At 45.4% G+C, this 25,951-nt stretch overlaps 1 protein-coding gene and 1 non-coding gene across 3 annotated transcripts in view; both read right to left on the bottom strand.

Annotated features, from left to right (window-relative positions):
- Positions 1-25,731, bottom strand: part of Xpo6 (exportin 6) — a 95,773-nt gene extending 70,042 nt beyond the window's left edge. For both annotated transcript variants that reach the window (XM_055627399.1, XM_055627400.1), the window contains exons 1-2: positions 25,200-25,731; positions 978-1,068 (exon numbers count right to left, since the gene is read on the bottom strand). In XM_055627399.1, the coding sequence (XP_055483374.1) occupies positions 978-1,068; positions 25,200-25,202 (94 nt within the window). In that variant the 5' untranslated portion in view covers positions 25,203-25,731. The remainder of the gene's footprint in view (positions 1-977; positions 1,069-25,199) is intronic.
- LOC129691546 (U6 spliceosomal RNA) lies at positions 9,289-9,392 on the bottom strand. Its single transcript, XR_008722483.1, has one exon. It is a non-coding gene; the product is annotated as a U6 spliceosomal RNA (small nuclear RNA).
- Positions 25,732-25,951: the final 220 nt, after the last annotated feature.

The following is a 25,951-nucleotide window of genomic DNA, read 5'->3' as shown; positions in this document are numbered from 1 at the left end:
CTCTCACAAATGAAAGGTGTGCAGGGTGCAGGCTTCTGGGAGCGCCAGCTATCAGATGACATGATGCTTCAAGAAAGCTACAAATTTAAAAAAAAAAAAAAAAAAAAAAAAAAAAAAAAAAAAAGGCAGTAGCCAAAGATCTCCCGGAAAAGTCCCAACCCCAAGAGATCTGTGGGTGGTACACAGACCGGACCAGAAGGTTTAAATGGCTAACACAAGTCGAGCCAATGGAAACAGAAATGGGCCTGTCAGGTTCTGAGGCAGAGAAAGACCTTGAGGAAACAGAAGCAACAAGTATGGTGAATACAGAGACACATAGTCTCTCTCTCTCTCTCTCTCTCTCTCTCTCTCTCACACACACACACACACACACACACGTAAATAAGTACCTATAGTTCAAATTCAGAGTTAAGAGAAGACTCAAAGGAGAAAAGGTTGCTTGAGCATGGCCATCTCTCATGTCCCTGAGAAAGGATGTGACACTTGAATAAATTCTCTTCTTTTGTTTGATTAACATTACTGTTCATGAACATAAAAGCCAAACGTGGGTTCTCAAACATGCTGAGCCCCAGAGACAGCAAGTGATTGCGCCTCCACGTTCTCCCTGTTGCCGAGCCTTTATTCACAAAAACTGCAGAATGGAAGAGTCAGAGTGAAGAAAGATGAGAAGTCGTCTCCAAAGGCAGAGCAGGTAAGGGATCGATCATTCAGACACTTTCCTAAGTTGTTTTTGTTTTGAAATTAATGGTTGTAGGCCTCTTTCAACAACACCGCTGAGATCAAAAACAAAGCAGAGACTTTCCACTTGACCAAAAGCAAAGAAAACCAATCACCATGCCTGTGCAGCTAGGTGTGCAAGCCCTACCTGCCACCAACCAGCAGAACCAGAGCAAAGAAGCCAAGCAAGCATTCAAGGGCCACAATGCAGATTTGACCAGCCAAGGGTATCAATTCCTTCTTCCCCAAATTCCACTTACCTATCTCACGTTTCCTTTCATTGGTTGTGCAGTCATGAAAAAACTCTGTCATCAGACTTTCCAATGCCCTGAGGGAGGCTTCTTCAGATGCCTGGCAAAGGGATTTGGGAAAAACATCAATGCTTCTGCCCCTCAGTTCCTTTCAGGTCCCACCCACAGCAAGAGTAATTTACATCCCACAGCACACGAATGGTTTAACATTCTTCAAATACACAATGCAAGCCAGAAAAACTGCTTAAAATCCAGTTTTAGTATCTTCTACCAATACAAATACATGCCATGCAATTTTAATTGCGTATGCTAAGGAAAAAAAAATAATTCAAAACACAACTGTAGAAAGATGCCAAAAGCAATTTAACAGTCCTGGCCTGGCCTGAATAGGTAGACCAAACAGTTCTGGGGTGCCTGGAGACCCCACATACACAGTCTGGGCACCCCTTGCCTGAATAACTAGCCAGATGTTAATACTGAGAAACCCAAGCCACATGGACTCTGGGGTTTTCTGAAGGTGCCTCAGGAGTCCTCCAGCTTTCACTCTCACATGAGCAGCCAATAGAGACGACTATGTAACTGAGAGCAAAGCCTGACAGGCACTCAGTTCAACCAGACTGAGCAGAGATGCGCAAGGTAAGAGTGAGGCCTTTGAGCCAGGCATGGTAGTGCACACTTTTAATGCCAGCACTCAGGAGGCAGAGGCAAGCGGATATCTGTGAGTTCGAGGCCAGCCTGGTCTACAGCACGAGTTCCAGAACAGCCAGTGCTACACAGAGAAACCCTCTCTCAAAAGCAAAAAAATTAAAAAAAAAAATGAGGCCCTGAGTACTGACAGTTCCTTCTTGCACATAGATTTCCACTTCCTTTTCACTCAGCAAGAAAATAGCTTCTGCAGCAATGAGCCTGATTCTAAACCCCACACAAAGTCTGTTGCCACACGCCTGTGGTCTCACCACTAGGAGGATGGAACAAAATCACAAGTTCTAGGCCAGCCTAGACTACACACTTGAGCTCATTTTAAAAAAAAAATTAATAATAGTAGCAAAAACCACTCCATACAGCCTATGTGCAAAAAAGCTGAGTATCCACAGACCATGTCTGAACCCTCATTGGCATTTTCTACCCAAGAACTATTATTTTAGTTAGTTATCAGTTCCTTTCTTACCTTCCTCCCTTCCCCAAATCTCCTCCTTTACCCTAGAGCCTTTTAAGACAGCAGGTTCCCATTTAAACATGTTTCCTGTTGAACTGCGAGGGGATGGAGGCCTCCAGCCAAACAATTACTCCTGTGGAGATGGAGGAACTTCAGCCACCTCCCTTAACAAGGCAATTTACCAATACAGCACCACATACACCACCACTGGCCATGCACAGGCAATGCAGGCATGGCTGTGCCTCCCATACTGCCGGGGCAACAGGCCACCACAAATGAACTGACCTGCTGCGTGATGAATTCCTCCTCAATAGTATTAGCACTTGTAACTCAAAGAGATGTTCTTGTCTGATTTTTATAGCTTGCAAGCCAACCTATTGTATAAAAATTATCTATTTGCCAGATGAATAATACACATCTAACTACCTGACAGGCCAAGGCAGGAAGATCTTTGCCCTAGGAGTTTGGAGACAATATGAATAACTGTCTTGATCTGTTTCATTGGAAGGAGGGGTCTATTTAAAATTAAACTACAGCCAGGCCCTGTGGTACAAGTCTATCACCCACACTACTCAGGAGGCTAACCTTCGCGACCTAGTGAGACCCTGTCACAAAATGAAATAAAGGCTGAGAACACACCTCGGTTGGCAGAGTGCTTGCCTAGCATGCAAAATCCCTGGATTTGATTTTCAACACTAATCAAACATACACACACAAACACACACACACACACACGAAAAATGAAAAAAATAATAAATCCCTGAAGTCAGCCTGGGCAATATGAGACTATCTCAAAAACAAGCAATAAATAAAGAAATAAAATAGCAAAGTGAGGGCTCAGGCCAGGCACAGTGGTGCACGCCTTTAATACCAGTACTCAGGAGGCTGAGAGGCTGAAGCAGGCTAATCTCTGCCTTTGAGGCCAGCCTGGTCTACATAGAGTTCCAGGACAGCCAGGATAATAAAGGCACAGGCACAGGGGGTTAGGGATGAAGCTCAGTATGGCAAAATAAACAAATACATGAAATGTAAAAGCTGTGGGAGAATTTAGAGAAACAAGGAAATTAGCAAGTGTTAAAGAAATCAGTGCCAAAAAATAAGGTATGTGTGAAGATGAGTGCTCGAGAGAAAGAGAAGTGGAACATGGAGAACTCCGGAGATCATGGCCTCCAAGTGCCCAAGCACAGACCCACACTCTACCATGCTCCTAAAGCTGGTGTCTAAACTAAATGATCACTGGCAGCCCCTCTGAAGACTCATGGACGGACACGTGGCTGTTCCAGGAGACAGTGCTGGAACAGGGCATCACCAGGCACTTCCCTACAAGCACAAATGTGTGGCTACTGACATTTTGATCACTTCAACACTACTATGTCTCACAGGACATTGCAGGGATCAAATAAGGCGATCTATATGTAAGTGCTAGATAAACTAAGAAGAATTTTACCCACCTAGCAAGGATGGCTAGCCTGATTTTTACTTGGTCTCGAATACCAAATAAAAACAGGCAGAAACATTGCAATGAGAAAGTAGTCAGACCTCCTCCAAAACCATATTCACATATGCCTTCAACGGGTACCAAACACAGCCGCTGTGCTTCCCAAAATCAAACTTTGTTCATTTACAGTGAATAAAAAGGAGTCCCAGGCTTCACCTGAGTAAACAATCAGAACAGAAGCAGAAGACAAACAGGATATGTTCAAGATCTGCAGGTCCCCAACCCCTTCGACAGGAAGGCCACTGCAACCTTTGCCAGCTGTCTCAAGCCAGTGGCCAGGCCGGATCCAGGCTGCTGGGTGAAGGACCCACCAGCAGGGAGGAAGTAGTAACACCGGCACAACTGCACTCTCCAGTAAGGAGAGAACATACACAGAGACTCCATGACTCCAAGCTGGACCAGCCAGCCGTCAGCTTCTCAGTCTACTAGCTTCACAACTCGTGCTGAGATTTGTTTCAGGTCTTGAAGACTAATTTAAAACTTAGGGAAAAAAAAGAAAGAAAAAGAAAAAGCCCTTGCCACCAAGCCTGCCAATCTGAGGAGAAAACAGAGTCCTAAAAGATGTCCTCTAGTGGGCACGTATATACACGTGCACCTGAGTAAACACAAATAAATGTATTAAGATAAATAAATAGAACTCACTGAGACACATTAACGTGACAGAACTCCATCTGCCTCTGCCTCCTGAGTGCAGGGACTAAAGGTGTGCAACACTATGCCCAGACCTTTTTATGTTACAATTTTAACCAAAACTAAGTTGTACTGTTAGTCAGAACAGCGATCACTCTGGTGAAGAGGGATTACCATGGGAAGCCAAGAGTGTTCTAGTCTTGTTCTGTTATATACTGTGACAGCTATAAATTACCTGTCTGTAAGACCATCTTCAGGTTGAGACCGTGAGTTTCAAACTGTACCGTCATCTGTTAGTGCAACCACTCGCACAGTCTAAAGACCTGCAGTCTCAGAGAGCCCGTGGACTGTGGCAGCAACGGTACATTTGCTTCATTTGCTTCATTTGCTGTGCCTCCCCAGGAATCACCCCAACAGAAAAAGTACACACACTTAAAATCTCTGGCAAAAAGGGATGCTGAATTATGGTTGCACTAGAATCACCTAGGAGAGCCATGCAGGTACCTAAGACAAACCTACATTTTCTGCTGCACAGCAGCTACCCAGTGCAAAGCTGCCTGCCTGGATGGCCGCTGCTGTCTATTTCTGCTTCTGGATAAGCAGTTCAGAGGCCTGTGCTTCACTTAAGGCAACAAAGCCAAGCAAGGCTCAGAATCACCTCATCAAAGAAAACTTGAAAGGAAGAGAAAGGTCACACAGATTTTGACATTTTCTCTGACTGTTTTCCCTATTTCCTATGGCTCCACTGGACCTACAGACGGTCTCACAGCGCTTTTCACTTTGTGATGACTTCCCTCAACACAATTTCTACCACTCCCTGTTTTACTGCCAGTAAAATTGGCTTCTTTGAGCTGGTCACTTTGATATCACTTTTACAACTCTGATCCAATCTGTTCTTCACAGCCAAATAAGTTCCCCTGATGGCAGACTTCTCAACCCGTTTTCTAGATCTAGCTTTACAGAGCCCTTAAATCTACACTGACCTGAGAAACTAAGTTATTTATTTGGCAAACGAGCTTGATACTCCTGAGATGTAAAGATAAATAAGATGATTCCTGATTTGAAAGGACCAGAAGTACCCCGAGGGTGCAGAGAGTAGAAACTCCAAATGAAAAAAGTATAGAGTCTGTGGTCACCACCCTACAGCAGTGGTTATATACGAACAGCCTCGGTGCCCAGAGCCAGGGGTCTTGAGCGTGAGGCCAGGAGAATGCAAGAAGTCTATAGGGATGAAGTTCACAGGCTCCCCTGGAAGGAAGCCATCATGGCATTTAATACTCACAGAGACTTCCATCTTAACTTGCTGCAGGAAAGAATTTACAGCTCAGCCTTCATTAAATTTCTTACAAAGATTATAGTCCAGACTCCTCTCTGCTTCCCTTCTTTTTTCACTTTTGTCTTTGTCTTGTGAGCAGTTCTTCAGACTTCTACCCACACTGCACAACTAGGTAATGAATGTATCTTCTGAAGCCATGTTCCCTAAACTTACTAACTCAAATACACCTGAACACTGGCCAAGTTTTTAACAGTTACTTTTGCCTCCTATGTTAAAAAAAAAAAAAAAAAAAAAAAAAGGAAAATAAGAATAGTTAAGACGTTGGATCCAAGGCCTAGCCAAGATAACTTACATAAAGCACACAGAATAAACACAACAGCTGGCATAAAGTAAGGGCTCAACATCAAGCTGCCGACTTCAGTGTTGCCATCTCTCCTTAACCACAACACAAGCTTGTTTGACAGATTATGGCCGAGGTGCTTTCTACAGCACCAAGACGAAGGTTCAAACAGTTTTCAGATCAATTTCAGGAGAGTAAAAAAAAAAAACAAAAAACAAAAAAAAAAAAACAAGGTTGTCACTATCGCATTCAGCTTTTCAGCTTTTGCTGATTCTCCCAAAGATACACGTCATAATAATTTCCCCCTAAAAAGCTTTATGTATGACCTTTGCTCACAAACAACAAAACTTTTTCTAAATAAGTATGTAAATAGCTGCCGAACAGAGGCCCTAATGGTAGATGATCTACCTATGTGCCCTGCAACAGGGTCACGTTTTCTCAGACCCTGCCTCAATCTGCACTGTTTCACCTAATGGTCTCTAAATAACCGTCTCAGGCTGGAGAGAGATGGTTCACTCAGTAAAATGCTAGTCCCAGCCTGGCTACCTGAGCTTGATCCCTGAAGCCTACATATTGCAAATAGTCCTCTGACCTCCACATGTGCACCATGGGACACACACACACCCACACACACACACACACACACACACACACACACACATGCTCACAACATAATTAAATGTAAAATAAAAAGACACTGAAACAATCGTCTCTGGAACATATGCCTGGGCTTTAAAAGGAGCCTCCATCAAACTTCCTGCTTTCCTTCCTAGGTGCTTTCCTGGATACACCATGTGTACCCCACTAGGAAGCGGACCACAGACATCACTGACACGGATACCGATTCCACACTAACTGCCAACCAAGGTTCAAAAGTACAGAAACAGCAAGGAAATCCAGTCTCAAGCAAACTTCCTCTCAAAAATAATGCAACACAATCACCACACTCCTTCCTTACACTTTTTACCACTTTTCACCACAGGCAAGAAAAGGGTGTCTTTGGCTGTATGCCTGAGCATAAGTATAAGGTAAAATCCAAAGCTTAAAGTAACACACATGCCAATGAGGGTGCCCCTCCTCCCTCACTGCCACCAGTCTCAAAAAGCTAGAAAGTAGCAAAGAGCAGGAAGGAAGCTCTAGTCCCTAGAGACAGCTCTTCACTCCCCCCTTCCTCCAGCTCTAGATGTTCCTCTACGTCAGAACCTACAGGGACTTTCATGTCTAAAGCCCAAACTGAACACATCTTTGTCTAACTATAAAGCAAGCCAATGAAACCAGCTGATCTGCCCAGCCCTGGGAGTCAGAGAAGAGCCATTCACACTCAGACTGAAGGACTTGCAAAGCCAGCACACTAGGCGGTGGAATGCTGACTGACAACTACAGTCTACACTTAGTACAGAAATAAGCCTCCGGCCACGGCTGTGAAGATTAGCTAGACTAGGCTGAAGTCAGAATGCCAACCTCAAACTCAAGTAAGCGCACCTTTCTGCGGGCCCAGCGGTATGAAAAGCAGAAAGCTAGCTGAGCACCAGCAATCATCTCCCTGCTTCCTGACTGCAGATGCCTCAAGCTCCTGCCACCGTGTCTTCACCACCACACTGGTCTATAACCTCAGTGAGTCAAAATAAACCCTTCTCTTTTCCTTAAATGGATTTTGTCAGGTACAAGATCACAGCAACAAGAATACGGGTGGGGTCGAGCTACGGGGAAAATGTATTCTACAGATGCAGAGAAACTGTCAGCAGTTACAGAAACATGTAGCCAGGACAAAGGCTTGCACATCACACTATGAACATCACCTGGAAACAAAGAGCAAAGTGACCCTTCTGCCTCGGAACTGTCTGCCTCCAGTTCAAAGCTCAACAATTACAGACATAACTTCACAGAATATTTGTGCAGATCATTAATATTTAATTAAAGCACATTCTCTGGCCCCATCTAAACCCACTCTTCAGCTTCAGGCTAAAACGTCCACAAAACAGTAAAGGGCAGACATCCCTCTAGCATTTCTTAGGTTTGTACAAAGTGCCCTCGTCTCTCTTCCTGAGCGGAAGAGATGGATTACTGCTGAGGACAGACAGGGCTAGAGGCAAGAAGACTACCACGGGTCCCTGCAAGAAAGCTCCACTGGTCCCACCGTGGAGCTGATCAAGTCAGGGTAGCGTGTTCTGTCCCCACAGGGACCAACCAGAGTCAACACCTTTGCAAACAGAAGACAGTACATCTTCTGCTGAGGAAACTGCTCGTGCACTAGGGAACGATCCATAAAAACAAGAGCAACTAGCTCGCTAGCAATGCAAAAACAAGCCATGCTGGTGGTGTACGCCTTTAATCCCAGCATCAGGAGGCAGAGGCAGGCAGATCTCTGTGAGTTCAAGGCCAGCCAGATTCAGAACAGCCAGGGCTACACAGAGAACCCTGTCTTGAAAAACCAAACAACAACAAAATCTAATGTGGACTAAAGACTCCTGAGAGGTAAATGTTACACTTGAACCAATACTGAACCCTGAACTGGGGGGAAACAGCTATCCTGGACCTACTGACCAAACCCAAATAGTGGCTGCAGGTCTGGGCATATGTTTAGTGCACATGTATACTCAAGTGCACGCCCCAGCGTACATCTTGAGGAAAGAGGCTGATGCCAGACATCCTCCTCTATCATAGCGTATTTAGACATGCGCCTATGACAGAGACCGAACAATCCATGACGCAGGCATCAAAAGTGTTGACAGGCTATTTTGAATCTACTTTGCAATCTCTGTTAGCTGGAAACAACTTCCAACTAACAAGGGCTATTTCATTTGTTTGAGGGTGTTTTTTGAGACAGTTTCACTGCCTCAAACCCAGAGATCCACCTTCCTCTGTCTCCCTAGTGCTAGGATTTTTCAGTCTCACTATGTAGTCCAGGCTAGCCTAGAACACATGATCCTCCATCAGCCCCCAAAGTGCTGGAATTGCAGGTGTGCACAACCAGGCCTAGCTTTATCAAGGTGAGGTTCTTTAAGACTCATTATGAGTGTTTTACCTCCATGAATGAACGTACATGTGTGTCTGGTTCCCAGAGGCCAGAAGACAGTGTCAAATCCTCTGAAACTGAAGTTACAGGCATTTGTGAGTCACCATGTAAGTGCTGAGAGCTGAACCTGGTTCTTACACAACAGCAACAAGTATTCCTAAGAATTAAGCCATCTTTCCTGCCCGTGGGGTTTTGTTTGTTTGTCCATGTTTTTAAGACTGTTGTTTCGGTAGTTGTGTATGCGCCCACACACACACCTAGAGGAGGCCGGAAGAGAGTGTCGGATCTTCGGGAACTGGGATTTCTAGCAATTGTAAGCCAGCTGGTATGGGTATTAACGTTGGAACTGAACTGGGGTCCTCTGGTAGAGCAGCAAGAGCTCTTAACCAGCCTCCAGGCCCTTCCAAAAGGTATTATTTTAAACAGAACGCAATGTCCTCCTTGCATAGAGGTCATGATATTCTCTCTATCATTCCAATTTTAGTGAATACACTGCCAAAACAAGCATTGGCAAGGTGTTTTGTTTGCTTGCTTTATTATTTCTTTATTTTTATTTCCTGTATATGGATGTTTTGCCTGCATATTTTTCTGTGTACCACATGCATGCAGTGTCCACAGGGGCCATTGGAGCCTTTGAAACTGCAGTTACAGATGGTTGTAGAGCCACCATGTGGGTGCTAGGAGCCAAACTCCGGTCCTCTGGAAGAGCAGTCAGGACTCTGCCCAGCCTACCTACGAAGTTCATAATCTTCTGTTGACCATTATCTCCTACCTTGCTCTAAGATGGCTTTGCACATGAGAAAGAGAAAGGGAAAGGAATGGGGTTGGGAGTACAATAGGAAAGAGACCAACTTACTTAGAAGCCAAATAGATTTTCACCCACTATTTGGGGGGGGGGGATATCATGAGCTGGGTATGGTGGTGCATGCCTTTAGCCCCAACACTTGGAAGGCAGAGGCAGGTGGATCTCTGTGAGTTCAAGGCCAGCCTGGTCTACCAAGAGAGCCCAGGCAGTTATTCTGCAAGAAAACTGTGCAGAATAAGTAAGGGATCATCAACAGGCATTCTCTTCATCTCCCCATCTACTTCTCTTTCCCAGATCTCAGAAGCCAGATATATCTAATCAATTACATTCCAATGACACTTACTGTGCATATTAACACAAAGATTCTATCCAGAAATTCTAAAACAGGACTAAGAATCATTTAAGACAGAAAAAACAGCCCCAAGAACCCCAAGGAAGTCCAACTTTCCCATCGACAAATAAATAAAATCCAGGCAGCTGTTTGCCCACAATTATCCACTTATTAGTAAAGTCAGGACATGGAACAGTACGCCAGAGCTCCTACCCAGGGATGGCTCCTCTATACAAGTGTCCTGCTCAAGTGTTTGAAGACAATGAGCTGGCACTGCACTGAATGCAACCAGGTAATGAATGTGACATTAGCATACCACTACAATAAGAGCACACTGCAACTCTTCAGTCAAGAAAAACTACCAACAATGTTGCTCCCATGCAAGCAATTTCAATTGCTGTTAACAGCTGTCCTGACTAACAGCAAGTCTCTTTTGTAAAACCCACACACCCTCATCCTAAACTATCACCAGGCCTCATACTTTAACAACCAAACCAGCACCTGCTTGATTTTGGCAAAAGTCTCCAGATGGTCTAACAGACTGCTGTGAACTAGGTAGTAAAATCATGTCCTTTCTTCCTCCAGGATCTACCCAGTGGCTTTGTATCTCAAGATCCAAAGTAAAAGCCAAAGTCTTAACATTCTCCTACTGGCAGAGCTGCCTGCCTTCTCCGCCTCATTCTAAACTAGTTTACTGCTCAGCCCGAAGCCTAGGGAAAAGGGCTGGCTCTAACCTCAGCAAAGATGCAGGGCACCGCTGAGCACAGGGCAGTCAGAGTTCTAGGATGAACCTAGGCAGGGTTCTGCTGCATGGATGATGACGTCATACCAGGCGGAAGTGCCCCCACAGTGTGGTGCTTTCCTCAGTACACCAAGAGAAATCACTCCTGAGCAAGGGAAGAGCAGGCCCAAAAGAATATGTTCAAGTGCTCCTTCCGTATGGGGACTGAAGCCTAGCCTACCCATACACCACGGCAGGAATGAGAGAACACAGGGAGGAGGCCGTCTACAGAGCCAGCAGGTTTGATGAGCGCTAGTGCTTCCACTGAGAGATGCACAGCAGCAGAAAAAGGCAGACGGGAGCCAGTCACTGACTCAAGCCGGGGCAACTTTTGAGTTAATCCTACATGCTTCCAGAGCACCCTGGTATGAAAAGTGATCAGGGGAATACCTCAGCATACAAGGGTTGATTAAGAGCACTCTCTCCCTCACCTCAGATTTCTTTATGTGAACTTCATGTGAACACTTGCATTTTACTTCATCTGTTTGAATCCATGGCCTTACATATAACAGGCAAGTGCTCAACCACAGAACTACCTAACCAGCCTCTTCACTTGCTTTTATAACAATGCCGCAAAGTTGTTAGCAGTTTATCCCTGTGACTACACCAACACTGCCCTAATATTTATAATTTTATTGATGCTCAGTCACATCTTTGAAGACTTTCAAGTCAAGATAATGATGTCATAGTAGCAGCTGCTGAGGGACTTTAGATGCCATCATCTTCCACAGGAAGAGAGTACTGTATGAGCAGAGATTTGTACTCAGTAGGAAATGTCTCTGAGTTTGTGTGGTGTGTGTGTGTGTGTGTGTGTGTGTGTTGCATTTGTGTGTGTGTAGAGTTCAAAGGACAATTTGTAGGATGTTATATAGAACTTACTACAAATGAAAACACACACCAACAGGTATTCAGGAAGAGCTGCAAAGCTCAAGTGCACCACTCCACTCTAAAAACATCCACTTGGTCAACTGTGGTGAAACTCTCCAAGCCCTTATCACTGGCCACTGTTGGCAACTTCAGCCCCCACCCAAGGCTGAAACCTTTAATTTAAATTCCTAACCCTCTAATCCTGTCTGGTTTTTCTGGTGACCAGGACCATACTAAAGACAGATTCATTGGCACATAAAGGGACACCACTTTGGAAATGCCTAGGATTTTACTGAAGTTGCATCACAAATTCACAGCATCACAAACAAAAGCATGGTCCATGGTTGGCTTTGATAGTTCACACCTCCCTTCTCTGCCTCTACCTCCCTAGGAATCCAGCTCTGAGAAAAATGATCAATGAATCAATCAAAACAAGACACTGACTCCACAAGGTATGAATCCACTATGTGTGATTGTTATTTGACTCAAGATATAAACCTTCCAAGGTATCAAACACTCACTCCATTTTAGTGATGTATTACAAAACTCTGATGGCTCATTGTTGGGATGATGTTCTTGTGGAATGTATACAATTTACTCTTGTTCATTCAAATGCTGATTTCTCTACTCCTCTATCTGGTTTCAATCTGGATACTGCAATGTGAAGCTTATTCTAAGTATCACCTATATCAAGTTTGTGTAAACATGCCACCATTTGTTCTCTGTATTGTCAATTAAACAACCAGCCAAGGCTGTGCAATGGAAAGAATAGGGTAAGACATCCTGGTCCGGAGAGGAGAAGGGAGAGGGTGGAAGGACAAGGAGGAGAGCAGAAATCGGCAGGACAGACTCGGAACCCTGAGGAGGGATGACTGGACCTAAGATGTGACTAGAAGCAAGGATAATACCGGAAACCTGAATGGGAGGAAACTATGTAACTATTGCCCAGCATTGTGCTCTAGGTTAATTAAATAAATCCTAGTCTATGTGTGATTTTGTTATACAGCTGGTTTAGGAATAACTGCTGATTAACTAAAAGATAAATCATAATAAATATTAATAAAGCACAACAGCTCGTTCTCATCCATTTGGGAGGTAGGGGAGGAATCTACCTAAAGAATAAAAATCATTCACCTAAAATACAATACTCCCGTGCCACTCAGGGACCCCTGTGGAAATTTCATACTGAGAAATAGATGCTCAGGGGCCACCTCTGGTAGCCCATGTCATCACTGTACCACTCTTATTCTCAGGCAAAAATTTGCCCATTTTCTACGGTCTTGTATGTAGGATACTGACCCAACCTTACTCATTTGTTTTTAGGTTGGCTATTTTTGATGGCACAGAATGAAATACCTGCTAGTCCTCCAAACCAAGAGTAATGTCTAGAAGGTTCCTAGTTATCCCCAGCATGACATGTGCTGCCATTTCACTTAAAAGCAGCTACCTTTATCCTTGTCTCAGATTCCATCTTACCTCAGGCCCCACAGCCATTTGTGCTCTGCTACTAACTGTAAATACTACTTGCTCATGGTACAGCCAGAGGCAGCCTGTCCAAGTAAGTCTCCAAAATTCCAGACTACTATCAAAGACAGATTACCCATTCCTAACCTATAATACATAGGTGTGATTCAAATGTAATCTTTTTTTTAATTGGGGAGGGGAGTTGAAACAGCCTTGGTTGTCCCGGAACTCACCCACTCTGTAAACTGGAGATCTGCTAGTAGCAAAGGCATGTGCTACCCACTGCCTGCCTTCAAATGTAATCTTATAACTCATCTTGTAGATCAGATTTAGAATTTTTAGATTAGGCTTAGAAAAGAAACTTCTATAGTTCTAGTTGCTTGGGAGACTGATGCCCCAGGAGTTCAAGGCCAGCCTGGGCAAAACAAGACAGCAAGGAGAGAGAGAGAAAGAAACTGAGTGGTCTCATCTGTGTGCTTTCATTTACATTAAACAGTCACAGCAAGAATATCCAAAAGCACAAAAGCCAGGGGCTTGAAGGAGCCACAGAGAGACAACTGAGTAGGACTTCCTCTGGAGTAATGAAAAGACTCTGAAACTCTGAAACTCAAAATCTACCCAATGGCATGTTTTGTTTGTGTTTGTGGTACGCTAGACAGGTGCTCTGTTAGTGAGCTGCACTCCTTGTCCAAAGTCAGTGAGTCTGGCACTCTTTAGAATGTCCGTTTTTGTTGTTGTGTTTAGGATTTATTCATTCACTATCCATACAGTGTTCTGTGTACATGTACCCCTGCACCAGATCTCATTATAGATGGTTCCCACGACCTCTGGAAGAGCAGTGTTCTCAACCTCTGAGCCATCTCTCCAGCCTCAGAATGTCCAGTTTTAAGACAGGCATAATGGTGTGTACACCCATAAACCAGCACTTGAGATGAGGTAGGAATACTATGATGTGAATGCTAACCCAAGCTATAGACAGATCTATCTCCAAAACAAACAAAAAAAAGCAGAGATACCTCCTACAAACAGAAAAATAAACTCTAAGCTACAATAACTTTTTCTACACACACAAGACTCTGGAGTAGTAAGAAGCCACTAGCCTTTGCTGGTAGCCCTTTAAGATAATTAATAATGAGTACATGAACACAGCTGGTATAACCTTCTGGAAAACAAGAAATACCTTAAAAATGTTCATATTAAAATTAAAATTATCCCAAAATGAAAGGCTTATGGGGGTGTGGGAGTCTCCACACCCTTAGGCCTTTCTGGGAATCTATCCTAAAGCAGCTCCTAAAATTCAGAAAAAGCTTTTTGCAAAGATATTAATCACACATTGTTTATTATGACAAATATCTAACTGCTTAAGAATCTATGCAATGCAATGCTACACAGTCATCAGAAATACTTGGAATACATTTAAAAATCTGAAAAACCACTTCTACTATACTCTTAAGTGGCAAAAGCGCATTACAGTATAAGGGCAACCAGTTAGAAAGCAAATTGAAAACATGACAAAGAAGCAGACAAACTACTACCAGAAGATCAATCTGGTAGTAGTAATTTCTTGGGTTTTTTTTTAATAGCTATCAAGGACTGGTGCAGTTAAGAGCACCGACTGCTCTTCCAGAGGACCATGGTTCAATTCCCAATGCCTACCTGTCAGCTCACATCTGTCTATAACTTCAAGAAGTACATGCAGGCAAAGCACCAATGAACACAAAATAAAAAATAGTTATTTAAAAATAAAAATAACTACTAAATATGTTAACCTTGCAATCAGTATAACTACTGAGCAAACTCAAGAGGTGGCAGAATACCCTAAGTTTATAAGCAGCACCAGCCTCACCTGCTATCAGTACTAGGCTGAAGACTGTAAAAGCTGAAGTCAAGACTGGTCACAAATCAGCACTCAGGGTGTGCTTCCTGCAGAGCTTTGGTCTTGTTTTCAGAAACTCTGTAGAGAAGCACACAGACACCCTCACCGACTTTAGAACAATCCTAAAGTCTAAAATTATCTTTAAAAAAAAGATACCTAAAATACACAAATCCTTGACAGCTCATGTATTTTCTCTCCCTCTAAGCAGAATGCAGAACTCAGATGAACAATTTTGAGTGATCATGAGGACCAGGCTCTCCCTAACAGCCTTTCCCAGGCCACGCCTTCAAACAACATCTGTGCTGCCTAGCAGAAACCGTGTTCCACATTTCCACTCGTCCATCCCTTGAACACACAATGTAGCAGCCCACTCCACATGGACCTGCTGCACTATCCGCCCCATGTGCCCCCCAAACTCTCTGCCTAGAGACTTTCTGTATCTGCTCTGAATGAAATCCAATCTGTCACCTCTTTTAGGAAGCTCGCTAAAATTTAGCCAGGCTGACTTTGAACTGAACTGTTCTTAAACTGCTGAGCTCCCTGCCTAATCCTGACCAAAGAAAGGTACATGCCACCTACTTGGCAGGAAACCTGAAAACTCTCCAAGCTGCATTCATCCCTCCCCTCCTTATACTAACAGCTACAGACGAATGTGTGACTCGGCAGCCTTGCTGAAATGGATCTCTTGCATTTATAGACAGCACTTGTTCTAGTCAATGTACACTAATAGGAAACAATCAAAGATGCCACACATTCCAGCGCCTCAACTGACACACCAAGTAGCTCTTCAACTTTTTCTAACTAATCAGAAATTCTTCCATGGCCGGTGAATGAAGTTTAGAAACCACTCTCCTCACTGGCTCAGCTAAGTGACTTGTTCCCAGGCTGCCTGAGTCAGCACAAATCCTAACATTTGTAAGAGGCTATGAGGGCTGGGCATGGTAGGCCACACCTATCAGTGCCAGCACTCAGGAGACAAACACATGCATCTCTTTGAGTGTGATCCATCAGGCCAGCCTGATCTACAGAGTTCTAGGCTAGAGCTACACAGTAGAACCCTGTCTCAATAAAGAAATTAAAAAAAAAAAAACACATTAGATACTAACAATATATCTAATCTAATTGTCTTTCCAAAAAAAAAAAAAAAAGACAAACAATTTCTAAGGAACTCCTGACAATGAAATTTATGCAATAGCATGCATGAAGCCTAGGCATGCTCCCAGCCCTGCAGAAACCAGGTAGGATAGCATGTGCTTGCAATCCCAGCACTTACTAAGTGGAGGCAGACTGGCTATCATCCTTGGCTACACAGTCAAGGGCAGCCTAAGATACAGGAGACCAGTTTCGAAAAGAAAGAAAACAGGAGGAAGCTCTGAATCCTTTAAGATGTAAGACACAAGGGCTGGGTCAATGAATAAAAGTGCCTGCTTTACAAGCATGAGGAGGGCTTCAGATGAATTCACAAAACTCACATTTAAATAAAAGGGAGGAGCCAGGTGTCTCAGTTCCTGTTCTTTTGCTGTGAACACCATGACCAAGGCAACTTATAAAAGAAAACTTTAACTGGGGACTTGCTCACAGTTTCAGGGGGTTAGTCCATAAGCACTGTATCAGGGAGCATGGCTGTAGGAAGGCAGGCATAGTGCTGAGGCAGCAGCTCAGAGCTTACATCTGATCCACAAACAAGAGGCAGAGAGAGACCAACAGTGGGCCTGGTGTGGGCTTTTGAAACCTCCAAGCCTACCACTGGTGACAAACCTCCTCAACACGGCCATACCTCCTAACCCTTCTTAAACAGTGCACCAATTGGAAACCAAACATTAAAATATTATGAGCCTACAGAGGCCATCCTCATTCAAATTCAAATCACTACACTAGCCATGGCAATGTACACGTGTAATTTCAACAGTGGGAGGTGGAGACAAGGGCATCGCTGGAATCTACTAGCCAGCTCTAGTCTGTGAGCTCTAGGTTCAATGAGAGGTGCTGTCTCAAAAAACACGGTTAGGGAGCAATTAAGGAAGACACCCAGCAATTAAGGAAGACAACCTCTGGACTCTGCACATTCACAAATATATAATGCACACACCTGCACACCCACAAATACATAAGTGAACACATACACAGATAACTGGCATACATCAAATGTTGATTTCCTGGTTTAGATGACACTGGGGCACCTGGTAAAGTAGGATTTTTTACACCAGTTTTGCAACTTCCTGTGCGCACGCAATTGTTTCAAAATAAAGGGTTGTTTTTGTAACCCAAGTGACAGTAACTTTAACTATTATGATCCCCTCCCCCCAAAAAAGGTCAACATATCTAGGCATGGTAGTGTCCTTGTATAATAATGGCATTTGGGAGGCTAAAGCCAGCCTGAACTACATACAGAATAAGCTTTGCCTCAAATAGAAGAGGGCTGGGAAGATAGCTTATTCAGAAGACCTGAGTTCAATCCTCAAAACACACACACAGAGACAAACAAAAGCCAGGCAAGGTGGCACACTCCTGTCATTGCTGTGCTGGGGAAACAGACAAGTGGATCCCTGTTAGCAAGATAGCTGACCTGGCCAAGATGAGTTCCAGACCAGTACTGGGGGAGGGGTACCTGAGAAACAGTGCCCAAGGTTGTGCTCTGCCTACCTATGGCACACATACACCCCCACCCTACACAGGAAGAAAAGAGGTAAAAAAAAACAGGAGAGAAAGACCATCGCAATCACTTTCTAAACAAAAGTACTGATTTTAGGCACTCACCTCCCTATGTGTACATACACACACACACTCCCATTTTACACACACACACTCCCATTTTTGCTACTTTCTTTGTACCTTTTGATACTTCCTAGAGGTTCTGTCTTAATGAGCATGTGATCACTTTAAAGGAATCTATCCAGGTGACACTGTGGTAGAAGAAAAGGAGGAAATGGTGGTTTGAATGAGAGAATGCCCCCCATAGGCTCCTATGTTTGACTGCTTGGTGAGCAGCTGGTGGAACTGTTTGAGAAGGACTTAGGAGGTGTGGCATTGTTGCGGAAAGTGTGTCACTGAGGGGAGACTCAGGTTTTGGAAACTCACACTAATCCCAGTCTCTCACTTCCTCTCTGCCTAGTGTCTGTGTATTGGAATGTAAGCTCTCAGCTACTGCTCCAGCCCCACGCCTGAAATAACCCTCTGATACTGTAAGCCCCAATTAAATGCTTTCTTTTAAAAGTTGCCTTGGTCATGGTATCTCTTAACACCAATAGAACACACACTGAGACAAGGGATCAAGCTTCCCAGGACTGATTAGCCAATTTACAAAGCAATGATATTTTGTTCCAGCTTCATTCAACTCATAAAACACCCCTTGCTAGAGCCCTGCACTATGGCTCTTGTTCACTGATAACTGTGAAAATGAGCTTACTAAATCCATCACGGTGGCACTTGATAGGTGAAGGCTACAGTCTGGGCTACAGTGAACCGCAAAGTAGCTGAGATTATATAAAAAGACCTTGTCTCAAAAAAAAAAAAAAAAAAAAAGAAGAGGTGAGGGAGGGGAGGAAGGAACCTACTAATATACATGCTAAGCCTAACAGGCTTCTCTGTTGAAACTCGACGGCAAGCCTCCCTGTGAACATCCATTATGCCATGCTGTCCTTAGTGTTCACACTTCCTCAATCCTGTCACTTTACAGGACAGAGAGAGAAAAAAAGATGCTGGCAGATTTGACCATCTCAACCTGTCCACTATGGGGAAAATGTTCTCCGGGTTTAAGTTCAGGTGGCAAAATGCACTAGTTTTCCAGAACAGTCTTCATTTTAAGTAAATGTGTACTATAGATATCTAGTAATCTGTGTATAACATGGCTGTGGAAGTTGGAACTAGCTCTGAAACCTGGCTCTATCAATCACCATGTAATTTTAGACAAGCTATTAACCTTACTCTCCCAGAGCCAAGGTCCTTATCTTCCTCAATTGTAAAATGGGAACTACAATAGTTAACACAGCACAAAGAGGGATTAAATGAGGAAGCAGACTGTAGTAGTTAGAGCCCCTAAGCAATGGTTAGCACCCAATGTAACTAATAGGCTATTCTCTTCCTCTAAACACCAGCCCCCTTCCCTTTCAACCCTCACTCTGATGTCTGTAGCTTTAAGCACATGATCCACACAGCACTGATCCTAACTCCCCTTACTCACTTCCAGCACAGGCCTGGTGGCAAAAGCTTTACAGACTACATGGACTAGCCAGGGAGCTGATTACAGTCACACTCTATCTCTGTCTCACCACATTCCTTAAGTACTACTTCTATCATTTCTAATCTCATAGGTCCACCTTGATCTTCTGGGTTTACCCACTCCTGACTCAAGTATCCTAATATGCTGACTATTACTAGGCACAGCAACACAAAGGAGTGAATAGGCAAGGGGTTAGAGCTTCAACTTTTAATTGCTACATAATAACAAAAGCCAAAAAAAAGCTTTAATCAGAGGTAACATATTAAACGAATGAGTCAGAAAGCCTCAATAAGGTGATGGGTGATATTAAACATGGTCTCACCTGCAAAAATAATGAAAGAGATAAGCAGAAGCAGAAAGCAGCAGGAGAAAGAAGGAAAGAAAGGCCAAAGTGTACCAAGAGTTCCGGGACTGACGAGCGGGAGGCTGTGACAAGAGAACCAGGTATGATTTGGGAAGTCTAAAAGACAGTCTAGGTAAGTCACTGTTAGCATCCAGTAAGTCATCTTTTCCCCTACTGAGAAGGATAAAGTCAAACCGCCTGTGGGAATCAATCCAGGGCCCAAGTGCTTCCAACAGCGCTGCCTAGTTAAAAACCTGGTCTCAGGCAGGCCAGGTGGCGAACATCTGTAACCCCAGCACTCAGGAAGGCAGGAAGGCAGATGCGGGACTTCAAGGTGAGCCGGGTCCACAAAGTGAGTCCAGGACAGCCAAGACTACACAGAGAAACCCCGTCTCGAAAAATAAACAAAAAACAAAAACAAACAAAAATTCCCTGGTCTCCAACACCCAAGAGAATCTCAGCACTGTTCTGCATGTGTTAAGAGACACCTTATATGGGACTCTCTGGGGTAGTTATAGCAGAGTACATGGAAGGTGGGAGCAACCTATTCTTTTTCATTTCTGTTGCTATAATAAAATCCCTGACAAAAAGCAGTCTGCAGGATCTGGCTTACAGTGCACAGTGATAGCCCACTGCTGCAGAGAAGTCCAGACAGAAGCACAGACAGCTGGCCACACCCACAGTCAAGAAGAGGAAAATGAAGGCATGCATGCTTCTTGAGCTCAGTTCACTTTCTCATACAGCGCAGGACTCAAACCTACAATCCACAGGAGGCTATCTTCCCACGTCAAATAACACAACCCAGACGGGCACGCCTCAGACATGCCCACTGGGCAGCTCCATCTACACAGTCCCTCATTCAGACTCCTCCCAGGTGACTCTGGAGTGTGACAGGTTGTCAAGTTACCACAGACCATCAGGAAGTTGGTGTGGTGGTGAGCACCTGTAATCCCACACTCAGGCGGGAGGATCCAGCCAGCATACAAGGTTCCTTTTGTTGTTGTTGTTTTTCCAGACAAGGTTTCTTGGTTTAACAGTCTTGACTGCATGCAACTCACAGAGATCTGCCTGCCTCTGCCTTCCAAGTGCCGGGATTAAGGGTGTGTGCCATCACCACCTGACCAAGGTTCCTATCTTAAAAAAAAAAAAAAAAAAAAAAAAAGACTGAGAGCCTGACCCAGGCAAAACTAGAAGGCCAGGGTTAGAACACAAACATATTGGCAATACCATCAACAGGTACAGCAGAAGAGGAAGTTAAACGTGACTCAACATTAGTGCACAGTGGGAGAATGAGGTCATCATTAACAGGACTAGGCCAGGGGAAAGAGCACTACCCTGAGGGAAAGATGGCAGATATGACATAGATATTAACTGATGTCCACAGCAGGCTAAGGTGCATATCCATGTTCAAAGGAGGTTAGTTTCTACCAGTACACAGGTCATAACTGAAGCCATGAGCAGAAAGGATCACTGGAAACTAAATCAAGAAAGGAACAGCAGAGCTGGAGAGATGGCTCAGCAGTTAAGAGCATTCACCACTCTTCCAGAGGACTTGCTTCTCAACACCCAGACTGAGGGGCTCACAACCTTCAGGCCTCCAACTCCAGGAGGATCCAATACCTCGGGCCTCCAAGTGCACTGCACTCACACGCACACACCCACAGACAAACAGAACATTTTAAAATACATGCTTTCTAATAAAATGAAGAAAGCAAGAGCAAAGACACACACACACATACAAAATCACTTCAAAAAAAGGAGACAGCTTATACCAGGGACCACATGAAAACACAAAAACAAAAAGCAAGCACCAACAGTAAGTAGTGCTTGTCTAACCACCCAAAGCTAGGGGTTCAGTCCTCGGCAGCAGAAGGAAAGAAGCAGAAGTGGTTACACCCCGGCCTGCTCTCCTTAACTTGGACGTGCCCACGACAGCTCAATCATCTAAGGGTCTTCAGCTTGACCCTATGCTGCAAGGTGCAATCACCTCCATCACAGCCTCCCACCTATTTACAAACACAGCCAAATCCAGGATTTTGTCGGTACACAGGCAATCTGTCAACTCTTTTTATCAACCCTTCACGCCTACCAATCCAAATCACCAACTGATTCAAGCCTGTAATTATTCCCAGTCTGTGATTCTTGGCTTCCCAAATCAGTACAGCTTTTTACCTTTCTTCATAAATTAATTCTGTAACATTTAAGAGCTTTTAAAAGGACAATCCTCACAGGACATGGTAGCACACACCTTTAATCCTAGCAGCCGGGAGGCAGGCAGACTGAGGCTTCAGAGTGAATTCTAGGCCACTGTAAAGTCCACACTTAAGAGCAGGCCTTTGACACATCCTACAGACAGTATCATCTCTGGTTCCCTCACCAATGAAATCTAGGCACAGCAGGCGGACTCTTTTCCTTGAAGGGAAGTCTCCAGTTACTCTAGGAGACTACTGGAAATCCTCCACCAACTACCTACAATGGAGGATCCTCTGCAGCTGCATAAGCCAATCAGTCTATCTAGTGCTTTCTTAACATATTTTAGCCAGGCTGAGCATGGAGCTAGGCGCCAAGTCTCCCATCATTTGGGGGGCCACGGCAGGAGGATCAGGACTTTGAGGCCAGCCTAGACTTTTTGCACCATATCAAAAAGTGAAGGGGGAGGGGCTTAAAGATGGACAAAGTGGTGTATTAGTGCACTTCATGTAGGTGATGCTTGGAAGCCTAAAAAGTCAAAGTACCCAGGGGTTCATTCTCCCTTCAGTCAACTGACACCTACTGTTTTCTTTCTTGTGTGTGTAAGAGATCGTGAGACTACTCAGAAGACCTTTTTCTTCCCTATCTTTAAGATCCAAATATGACCGGAAGCCTCCCTTCTCCTCCTAGTTCCCTTAATTTGAATCAGCCGTGCTTTGGACAAATGCTTTTGCACCTAAGCAATCTTTAAAATCATTCTTATCACCATCTCTAGTGATCAGAATGTGTCTCATCTCCCCTCCAAGGCAAGCAGAACATTACCCTGAAAGTACAAGTTTTAAGAACAGACTTTTTCTTATGCTCTTCTTGGTGCAGGAGTCTCACACCTGGTCAAAGATACAGTTGTTACCTGTTAATGCCATCTACTCATTTAAAAAAGACATTTAAAACATTTAAATTTAGATTTGCAATTAACTTAAAGGTCAAAATGTAGCCAGGCCAGGCCTGGTAGCAGAGGCCTATAATCCCCAAAGGAAGCTCAGGCAGGAGAGACAAGAGTTCAGGGCCAACCTGAGCAACTTAGCTCAAAGGCCTGCCAACAACCACTCTTCAATATACCCTGTCCCCAGTCACAACATAAGCTGGTATACACGAAGAGGAAAAGAATTGTTGCAATAATGGGCTGTGATCCTCAAGAAAAGACCCTTGTCCTGTCAGGCACAAATCAAGCAAGTTTCCTAACTTAGCAGACACAGGTGGTGTCACCCAACCCCTTGACCTTCCTCCACTGAAACAACTACAGATGAACCACTGGGGTCATGACAGAGACCCCATCCATCTACCACCACAGCGGCTACTTCCTGCAGGCTTAAGGTCTCCATACAAAATCAACAGCTCCACAATGAATTACTCGGAGGTAATCATCTCATAATGCCCAACTTACTGGGGATGAGATGAGAGTGAGCACGAGGGACTTTAGCTCGACTCTACACAAATTCCTATCTTTGTAACATGCTCTGCTCCCTGAGGGCAGGACACTGCCCATCTGGCTCATACGTACATTCTCTGAGGTGCAGCATATAAAGACTAACCAAAAGACTATATACTCGTAGGCTTACAGCTGCCACTGAGGGGTGAATGGGCAAGCAAAAGCGGGGCACTCACACACAGACCAGAAATTCTGCGCACCCTACAACATGGATGGACCTTGAAGACACTCCATGAAATGAAATAAGCCACAAAAAGAGAATGCTCTCTTACAAAAAACAAAAGGAAAAAGTGTTTAGGACAGAAATAGAAAGGGAAAGGGTGGTTAGGAGAGGAACTACTAGAGGAGGGGGCAGGGGTCGACACTTCCGGGTACAGTAGACCAGGGAGATGAAGTTTCCTGGAGATGTGGACCACGACACCACACGACAATGTCAATGTGCATAGAGCCAGCGAACTGTAAATTGGGTTAAGTGGCTAAGTGCCTCTTGCCACAATTTAAAAATTCACACCTTAGCTGGGTACAGTGGCCCACACCTTTAATCCCAGCACTTGGGAGACAGGGGCAGGTGGGTCTCTGTGAGTTCCAGCCCGGTCTATGCACTGAGTGCAAGACAGCCAGGGCTCTGTAGAGAGACCCTGTCTGGAGTAGGAAGGAGCTTAAATTCAAACATTTTATAAGACAGTTATTGAAGGAACATGAGAATTCATAGATGTTCCATATCTTTGAATTATCTTTAGAGAACTCTTGTCTGTACAAATGAGGAAGTGCACGCACGTTTTACTGTATTTATGTAAATCATATGGAGTACAGATACTCGGTATGCACCATATATAGCACAAATTATGCCATGCTGTCACGGTGCAGTTTACCCAGCTTGCTTGCAAACCCAGGAGGCCAAACCCCCTTTCCATTAACCAGAACTTCACACACCACTCAGCCACCCCTCAAGAGTGTGACAGCCTGGTCTGCTAAAACGCTGTACCAACGACTACATCTCCAATACATGGCTAATTTGCCAGGCACGGGGGGCGGGGAGGGGGGGCGACAATGCCATCCCTGGAGATGCTCAAAGCCAGACTGGGTAATCAACCACTCAGGCCAAACTGAGGCTGGCAATGAATCAGACGACTAACTTCACCTTGCCCACTGTGCTGGGCAGATAAGGCTCAGAAACATGACAATGGCAAAGACAAGTGCTCAACAAACTACTCTGAGCACACAAATCCAAAGGAGTAGGTAGGGGCCAGTGGGCCTGAAAGAGGGGAAGTTATCTTCCTTCCAAAGAGGTTTCTTTAGCTGGATCGGAAAGGATGCATAGTTTTCTAGGGTAAAGACCAGCGCATAAAGCAGAAAGAACAGCATCGAAGATGTTCAAATATCCCACTACTGACTCTGCCATCGTCTGTATCAATATCCTCTGCAAATCCCACTCTACATTTCTCCAAATACAACCTACGGAATGTTTCCCAAAAATCCACCCAGTTCTATATTAAGAGACTACTTATGTTCAAATCGTGCCACTGTCCCAGAAGAGTCGCTTGACCTTGGGCAGAGTAACGAACTGTTCCGTGCCTCAGTCTCCTCGCCTCCGATCAAAGGGTTAGTGTAACAACTAAATACAGCCAATCACTTCGGAAAGGAAATGGCACACAGTAAGCCATCAATAAATAAATGATACTGGAAATCACGACCCGCTGTAAAAGGAGCAAAGCCAACTGTAAGGCAGGGGCTTGCACCCGTGGAATTTCCAAGGTCCTCCCTCCCAGACTCAAGACATCCAGTAGGGAATGGGGGGGATGGGAACGTACAGCCGGTTGCACACCCTGCACGCATGTGTCACCGGCCAAGCTCGCACGCGCCTCTCTCCCCGCCCCAGGGAGAAGCGATGGCTCAGCTGCCCTGAGGCCCACTACCACCCCTCCAAACCGGGTCCCTGACCCCACTCACCATACTGGCCGGGGAGGGGGTGGCTCAGGTGAGCTGGCTCTTGGGAACCGACGCGTCCCGCTGGCACAGTTCAGGTCATGGTCCCGGCAGGCTCGGGGAGTTCCCCGCCCATGCAAAGACAACCCGTTCCCCACCCGGGCCCCGCCGGCACCTTTACAAGGAGCTCAGCGGCCTCATCGGGGGGCCCCGAAGTGATTCATCCAGACCTCGGCCCACCCCAGGCAAAAGCAGAAAATGGGGCTCAGAGGCGGCTGCGCGGGGGGCCCCCCGCCTGGGCCCGACCCCCGAGAGGGAGGCTGCGGGCCCAGGCAGGGACTCCCCGGCCTCCGCGGCCCGAGGCGGCGACGGGCCCGGCCGAGGCTGAAGGGGCGGAGGCTGCCCGGGCCTGGGCGGCGCGGCCGACTCAGGAGAAAGGCCCGCGGGCCCGCGCTGTCCTCGCTACCTCGGTCCTCGCGGCAGCCCCGCTCCGCATCCCTGCACGCCACCCGCAGCCGCCGCTCGCCCCGCGCGGCCACCCCCAGCCAACAGCCCAGCGCGCCGGAAGTGGCGAGCACCAGGCGGCCCCTCGGCCCGCGGCCCGCTGCGGCGCTGGAACCCGACCAATCCGGAATCAAGGGAGAGCAGGGGAGGGCGGGGCCGCACCTGACGGTTCCCTGGCCCCGCCCACCGGGGCCCCGCCCAAGCGGCCGCGAGCCGCCGCGTTGGTGAAGGGGCACGCGGCCATCTTGGTAAAGGAGAGGTTTCCCTTTCGG

The sequence above is a fragment of the Psammomys obesus genome, unplaced genomic scaffold (genome assembly GCF_907164565.1).
Source record: "Psammomys obesus unplaced genomic scaffold, mPsaObe1.curated_primary_1811, whole genome shotgun sequence".
Lineage (NCBI taxonomy): Eukaryota > Metazoa > Chordata > Mammalia > Rodentia > Muridae > Psammomys > Psammomys obesus.
This window is presented reverse-complemented; position numbering and strand designations above follow the sequence as displayed.